Raw genomic sequence first — 8,234 nt, 5'->3', positions numbered from 1 at the left:
CAATGATGATATTGCAACTCTTCAGGTCCTCTCTAGAGAGGAAAAAAAGTTATAGGGCCTTCATTGGTCAAAAAGTGGAGGATCACACCAAACCTGTTGGATATCAAGACTCATGTCTCAGGCATAAGCATCCAGTGTTCCTCTGGTGCTGGCGACTCTAAGAAAGACAATGAATTAAGTATTTCCTCGCATCCACTGAAAACTCTAGCGTAGTCGTCATATGAACTCAATAACTCGTCTAATTACAAACGTCTAATGAGTACAATCAATTCTTCCTAACATTCTTGGGAAACCGTTTGCTGCTTTATGTGCATCAAACAACTTTTCAACATTACTACTCGTAGTTTCACGAATATATATTTTGTAAAGCTGTATAACATATTCACAAAATAAATACATACATTCTCATCCTAATCTCTAAAATATATTTAGATATGGACAAATTACACGAATGGTCCCTATGGTTGGTGGTTGTTATGCGCCTATAACTCCATTTTTTAACCCTGCCAATCCTTAATAGTTTGATTTATTACACGCCTGGTCCCTTATCTAACCTGTCGTTTGATTTTGGAGTTAAAACACCCACGTGCCTTGTACGTTGGGGGTATTTCCGTCATTTTACTTATTCATACTATCGTTAGTTTAAGAAATCGATGTGTTCAATTACACGATCATACTCTACATTGTACAACACACTCGTATACCAAAAAAAAAACATAGTTATGTGCAAAATCCTTACATGAAAACCCTAGGTGCGACGACTGCAAGAACGAATCGATTTCTTAAACTGGCGGTAGTATGAATAAGTAAAATGACGGAAATAACCCCCAACGTGCAAGGTACGTGGGGGTTTTAACTCCAAAATCAAACGACATGTTAGATGAGGGACCAGACTTGTAATAAATCAAACTATTAAGGATTGGCAGGGTTAAAAATGGAGTTAGGGACTAGGCGCATAACAAACACCAAACCGTAGGGACCATTTGTGTAATTTGTTCTTTAAATATTCATCTGATGCGTCGGTAGTGATGTTGTAGTCAAAAGCCGAATGGTGGTCGTGTACTTTGTGGTGTAGTAAAACCCCGTCTACATCTAGCATCACATCTCAACTGAAAGAATTTCTAATTCCCTTCCAAATCATTAGCTATAAGTAGGAATAATTGTATAATAAAATGTAACCGTCATTTAAATGACTCATGGTTGTAAAAGAAATCATCCACAAAATAATCAGATACAAGAAATTTGTTAGTAGTTGCAAACTTTCTACTTTTTGATTGAACATGGTGCCTACCACTTAAACAAATATTTTGTAAAAACATCTTGTCGTTTGATAAAGATGAAGTTGAACCAAAAAGAAATTCATAGTTCAAGTGTTTTTGTAGAATACTTATGAGAATAGAAGTGTAAAATGGTTGTATGAAAATTATATAAACTGGTCATTCCTGAAGATTTAAATGCTCAGGACAAATTATAAAAAAGTCTTTATCTCTATTATAAGTTTTTTAATTATAATTATATATATATATATATATATATATATATATATATATATATATATATATATATATATATATATATATGTGGGCCCCAAAAAAGTTTGGCCCTATACAGTTGCTAACTTCCCCCCCGCCCCTTCTCAACAGCCCACGTGTATATTATGTAAAAGGTTAATTTTGAAAAAGAAACAACAACATTTAGGCTTCCACCGGTCAAACTTTTTGAAAGACAGAGAGGTTATGAGACATGACAAAGCCATATCTTGGCACACCAAACACCAACCATGCACAAAGGGAGGTGTGCACACCTCCATGCCAATGTTACATCAGCTTCACATCCTCAGAGTAGGAGGTATAACTATAGTCGTATAACATAATGTAATTTTTATAATATCTATCATTTATTATATTTTATTATATTTTATTACCTGGATATCATAAAAAAAACATTCTTTCATGATATTGAGCTTATCAATGGTATTCACTATAAAACAAGCTAAACTTTTTTTCTTCGTAAAATGATATTTTTTGGTCTTTTTTGTGAAATTAATTAATGATATTTTGGGATAAAACACATTGGGACCCAATTCTTATTGTCATTTTAGCAATTAACCACGAAAAAAAACCATATACAAATGGGAGGTGATATTTTCATTTTGGTTTTTTATTCATCCAATTAAAAATAATTTGATTTGAATTTTATATCTTTCATCATGATTTTTTATTTTCAATTAAAATGCGAGAAACTCAATTCACCTTAATTTTAAGTGAACGAAGCAGATCCTAAATGGAAATAAGCACCCTATCTGCTACATGGCATGATACACAAGATACACCTGACAATTTGATACACGACACGATTGACACAACATGAGTTTTCCATATATGGATATTAGAAATTTGTGTTTTGTGTTTTTTCATTTCGACACAAATTCTAATTCATGTTTTTGTATCTTACACCTATTAAATACAAACCAACCTATTTATACACCTATACATGTATAGACATGATACACGCAACATGTATAAATGTATAAATATGTATAGACATGGATTAAATGAATATTTTCTTAGCTTAATTAATGGTAGCAGCCAATGCGTATTTAAATTCGTATATAAATCCATGTTTTCGTGTAACACAATTAAAAATGTATCTATTCATGTCGTGTCACATGTCACATAGATTAATTGTGTGTTGCGTTCATGTTTGATTCCCAAAATAGGTTTTACAGTTTATGTTGTGTTGGTATTTCAATTTTCACAAAAATCTGTAACTTATGACCGCGCATACACAACATGGAAACACAAATTGCTACATGAGATCTACATACATATACCATAGATGGAATATAATGTTTAGTTACGGGGGTAAAAGTGACAATGGGCTAATAGTCTAGGGACCAAAATATAATGTGAAACTAGTCGACGGAGGTTTATGGCTGAGAGGAGAAGTCGGAGTTGAGCATTTTGCTTTTGCAACGAAGCGCTCCCGCTCGACATCGTGGACAAAATCATAAGAATTTCAAAATTACAAAATTTTTCTCAAACGAGATTCAATAATGTTGCAGAATTTTCCCAAAATTGAGAGAATTTGCAGAGAAAACAAATGAAATTTGAATTCAAGGAATAATTCTTAAATCGATAGCAGAAAATTTCCCCAATCTTTAGTGCTCGTTTAGGTTTCTGATCATATTATCGATTAAAGGAGGTTTTGAATCAGTTACAATATGGTATCGGGCTGCTTTCTAGAATAACAGACGGAGCTCCATCATCGTCTTCTTCATGGCTAGTCAAGAACCGTAACGTTCTTCTTTTCGAGCTTTATCTTTTTTTTTTCTTTCCTTTTTTTTTTGGAAATTTCAACTTCCTACAAGTTTGTTTCAACCTATAACGACTTCATTATGTGAATTATGTGGTCTTTCTCTAGATTTTTCCTAATGATTACGGTGTACATGTTATTTTATTCGGTGATTTTGAGGAAATTTGGTTAATACTTTAGTAATTATCAGTTTCTCAAGGAAATTTGTAGCTTTATTATCATTAGAACCAACGTTTTCTGACCTAGAAATATACATGAATTCATTCGATTCTGCATCTCCAATTTAGGTAGACCAAAACGTCGAATTGTGATCAAAACTTTTTATAAAAAGGGAGTTTAGTTTCTGTCGCATGCTTATATTGATTTGTTTATTATAGAATCAATTTCTGTCCACTGTTCATTCCGGATTTTTGACTTCAAGTTTGATGATGATTGACCATATTTTCTTCTGATTGTAGGCCATGTTTTGGAATACATCTTGTCCTTTTTTCATGTGACAATTAGTTTGCTGATTCATGCTTTGAATGTTATTTTATTTGATTCTTTCTCCTCTTATTCCCTATATAAAAGTTAGTATATTACTTTTCAAGATATACCATTACGTTGTTTGGTTATATGATTATAATTTATCAAATTCAACATGTATTTCAAATTAAGAATATTATGCTAGATTATGTTGTTTAGTGTCTTATGTGTTGACTGTTTTATCTTTGAAATTTTATCACTTGTTTGACTTGTGGTTTCTTTCCAAATGCCAATTTAGGCTTCTCATATTCTCATAAGGTATAAATACTTTGTATTCATTAATTATTTTTTACAGGAGAAAAGGTCATCACCTATCTCGTGTCCTAAAGAAAATCTTGGAAAGTAAATCTCACGCAGAACATAAAACACTTTGGTCTTCTGCTTCTGCACAAGGTACTAATTAGTAATTACAATTAATTCTAAAAATACAATTTAGTGTTGTTGATTTAAATATGTTTATTTATAAGTAAATGATTTTAGCCAGATTTAAGATTATTTGAGATGGAAAAAGAGAAAGAAGATGTAACTTCTCCTAGAGGAGTTTTGGAAGCATGTGTAAGAAGCTTTGAAGACCCTTCAAATTCAAATGCAAATTCATCTGAAGAAAACCAAATAAATGAAAGCGAATCACCCCCACGTTCAAGGTGGTTAAAATTCTTCAATAAGTGGAAAAAAGGATTTTCTAAAAAAGTTCCAGCTTTACCCCCCACTACACCAAAAACTTCTAGAAGAAAATCCATGAGTGTTAGAGAGAATCATCCAGATGTTAATTTATGCCATTTCAAATCTTCATGGAAAGTTCTATCCATTGCAGAACTTAATGCTGCAACCAACAATTTTAGCGAAGGTATGCAATTGCTTCTCTTTGAATCTACTTAGAATAGCTTTTAAGGAGCTTTTTCAAAAATTTCCAAATATAGTCCTTAATTAATTATAGAAACACATTATTTTATATGCCATTTTATGTAATTTTATATCTTTCAGCTAGCTTTTCAGTTACTTTTACCAAACACCATTTTTTATCAGCTAGTTTTTTATTTAACGGCCAACTTTTCAGCTATCAACTAGCTTTTCAGCTAGTACGTCAAACATAAGGTTATGTTTGGAAGACTGTTTCAAAAAACTAGCCGGTAGCTGAAAAACTAGCTGATAGCTGAAAAGATAGCTGATAGCTGAAAAGATAGCTGGTAGCTTATAAGCTAGCTGACAAAAAATGACGTTTGGTAAAAACTAGCTGATAAATAAGTAGAAAGATATAAAATGACATAAAAAGACATTTAGAAGAATATGTTTTTTTTTTTTTTTAATAATTAGTTTAGAGTATATTTGGGAAACTTTCAAAAAGCTACTCAAAGTAGCTTTTTAAAAAGCTAGTTTATCAGCTACTTTTTGGTTTGCCAAACATGACAATTAAAAAAAACTCGAAAAATAAGCTAGCTTATCAGCTAGTTGTGGCACGCCAAACATAGCCTTATAGTAAATTACATTTTGCTCCCTCCCACGAGTATAGATTTCATTTGTGCACATAAAGTTGGTTGTTTACTTAAAGATTATATTTTCTTATATTATAGAGAATGTGATTGGAAAAGGTGGTTATGCGGATGTTTACAAGGGTTGTTTATGTGATGGGAAGCTAGTGGCAATCAAACGACTCAACAAAGGAACAATGGAAGAGCAAATAATAGGATTTTTATCCGAAATTGGAACCATAGCACATGTTGATCATCCAAACACTGCTAAATTGATTGGATATGGAATTGAAGGTGGAACACATCTTGTTATGGAGTTATCTCCTCATGGAAGCTTAGGATCATTGTTGCGTAGTGGTAAGTACATTCAACATCCCATAATTTTCTTTTTTCTTTTTTCTTTTTTTCTTTTTATTTAACATAAACCATGATTATTTTGCTTTTAGGTCCAAAGGAGAAACTAGATTGGAATGCAAGGTATAAGATTATACATGGCACAGCTAACGGTTTATTGTATCTTCATGAGGATTGTCAAAGACGAATCATTCATAGAGATATCAAGGCTGATAACATTCTTCTTACAGAAAATTTTGAGCCACAGGTTCTTAAAAAATAAAAATAACTAATTAATGTTTCATTGATGTTATTCATGTTTCATGACTAAAATTCAATTTGAATTTTTAGATATGTGATTTTGGTCTTGCAACATGGCTTCCAAAAGAATGGACTCACCATAATGTATCAAAGTTTGAAGGAACATTTGGGTATGTAAAAAGTAAAATCAAAATTCTAGTATTACTATTTATGAAAATCACAATGAGGAGGTTTTAACTTTTATATTAATTAAACATTTTTTTCTTGAACAAAGTTATTTTGCACCCGAGTATTTCATGCATGGCATAGTGGATGAAAAAATCGATGTGTTTTCTTTTGGGGTGTTAGTTTTGGAGATTATAACAGGACGACAAGCTTTAGATGATTCACAAAGAAGTCTTGTACTTTGGGTAAGACATTCTTTTTTTAAATATAGATTCATATATTATGTTTGTATAACTGACTTATTAATTTATGAGACAAATTAATTCTTTTGAAGGCAAAACCTTTGATGGAAAATAATGTAATTAGAGAATTAGTTGATCCGTGTCTTGGTGATGATTACAACCCACAAGAATTGGAGCGTGCAATTATAGCAGCTTCGTTGTGTATTGAATTAACTCCGGTTCTTCGCCCTCGTATGAGTCAGGCAAGTCTTTTTGAATCTTTTTAATTTATTTATTTATAAAAATTAAAACTATTGTCATCATGTACCTCTTTGGGCATTTAAGACATTTATAAAAAAAATGCTATGTTAAACGATGGAGTTGTTATGTTTTAATTTAGGTTGTGATGCTATTGAGAAACGATTACAATCCCAAGGGTTCAACACCACAACAGAAAAAACGAGCATTTCAAAGAACATATTCAGAAGAGCACATGGATGCTCAAGAGTACAATGTAACAAAGCATCTTAACAATATGCCTCGAATCTGAAGAAAAAAATATATTCATTTTAAGAGGTTTACCAAAGAAAAACATATAATCCTTAGGGACTTTAGTTGTACATACGGATTCTTGTTATTATTTTTTTTTAACTTAAGTCTAGCATCTTGGGCATTTACTAATGTAAACATGTTACATATGTACATCTTATTATTATTGCTCATTGTATAGGAAACACATTATTTCAGTTATTTTATATAACATTTTATTTTAAGTACGATATGATTCTTAAGCATTAAATTTCGTCAGAAGGTTAACATATATTATTAATTTGTTTTCTTTTTGTAATATTGTGTATAACCTCTGTCATGCTCAGTTTCCATGAAAAACTAATTACACTATTTATAATCTAAGATATTCTTTAACTAAATAAAATCGTTATCTAGATGTACATGATAATATATGTGTTTGAAAAATCAAAAATACTGTTGTGATCCTTGCGTTGTGATCCTTGTGAATCAAGAAATCAGTTGTAACAAAATGATGTCTACATATCGATGTGTGGATAACACTTTATATTTTCTGCAAATATAAACAAATTTTGTATGACTACACATAAGTTTTTCGCGATTGTAAACTGTCTTTTACAGGGCCATTAGTAATTGACAAAAGGGAAAATGACTCTCGAGGGTAATTAACTGTTGCGTTTGTTTTCATTTGGTACCTTTCCTTTTTTTTGTACTCAATATACCATCGAACTTGTTATTTGTGATAGTCGGTCAAAGGGTTATGGTGAACACAAACAACAAGTTCGATGGTATATTGAGTACAAAAAAAAGGAAAGGGTCCAAATGAGAACAAACTCAATAATTGGTTACCCTCCTGAGTCATTTTCGCCAAAAAGTTCAATGAAATTAAAGTTGCAAAATTATCAAAGACTGCAACCTTCTTTGGCCATAACGTATATGAAGAGCGTTTCGGAGGGGTAACTTCATTAAAACATGGTCTATGCTATGTTTACTGTGTGGTTAGCTGTCAACACCTTTCTACAAAAAGATATGAATGTGTATGAGAGGTATATTTATCATCATAAACGTTTACCTCAAAGTATATTATGGTGATGTGTCTGCAAAAGCTGCATGATATTATACATAATGATGTTGTATCTTATCCCATGAATTCGATCTTAAAGCTAAGTAAACTCAAAAATCACAGCACTTGTGATTCCACTCGTTTGTAGACTTGTTTAGAATTCATGATACGATAAATCATTTGATTGGAATTGTAAATGTAGTCATGAAATGCACCTGTTTAGTTAAGATTCCCCTAATAAATATTCAAGTGTATTACAAAGTTGTACATGTATGAATAATGTTCTTTCACGGGTTAAGTTTTGAAGAGAAACAAGAATGAATCTCATAAAGTCATTAATATCAACAGGAGATG

At 31.6% G+C, this 8,234-nt stretch overlaps 1 protein-coding gene across 2 annotated transcripts; it reads left to right on the top strand.

Moving 5' to 3' along the window:
* The first annotated feature begins 2,981 nt into the window (after positions 1 to 2,981).
* On the top strand, positions 2,982 to 7,009 carry LOC145115435 (receptor-like cytosolic serine/threonine-protein kinase RBK2). Of its 2 annotated transcripts, none has more exons than XM_079051726.1 (9): positions 2,982 to 3,295; positions 4,136 to 4,233; positions 4,325 to 4,687; positions 5,412 to 5,666; positions 5,756 to 5,910; positions 5,994 to 6,073; positions 6,178 to 6,313; positions 6,403 to 6,552; positions 6,690 to 7,009. In XM_079051726.1, the coding sequence occupies exons 1-9, from the start codon at positions 3,279 to 3,281 to the stop codon at positions 6,837 to 6,839; spliced, it is 1,404 nt and encodes a 467-aa protein (XP_078907852.1). In that variant the 5' UTR covers positions 2,982 to 3,278; the 3' UTR covers positions 6,840 to 7,009. The 2 variants fall into 2 exon arrangements, with proteins under 2 accessions (XP_078907852.1, XP_078907853.1); XM_079051727.1 differs by having other exon boundaries at positions 3,279 to 3,295; positions 4,321 to 4,687.
* Positions 7,010 to 8,234: the final 1,225 nt, after the last annotated feature.

Source organism: Lactuca virosa, chromosome 5 (assembly GCF_052849685.1).
Source record: "Lactuca virosa cultivar CGN04683 chromosome 5, Lactuca_virosa_CGN04683_v6, whole genome shotgun sequence".
Taxonomy (NCBI): Eukaryota; Viridiplantae; Streptophyta; class Magnoliopsida; order Asterales; family Asteraceae; genus Lactuca; species Lactuca virosa.
The sequence above is the reverse complement of the archived record's forward strand: the minus strand, read 5'-3'. Positions and strand labels throughout refer to the sequence as shown.

Excerpts from the sequence above, each read along its gene's own strand:
- LOC145115435 (XM_079051726.1), top strand. Across the intron at positions 4,234-4,324 it reads GTCTTCTGCTTCTGCACAAG|ATTTAAGATTATTTGAGATG; the intron begins GTACTAATTAGT and ends GATTTTAGCCAG. Across the intron at positions 6,314-6,402 it reads AAAGAAGTCTTGTACTTTGG|GCAAAACCTTTGATGGAAAA; the intron begins GTAAGACATTCT and ends ATTCTTTTGAAG.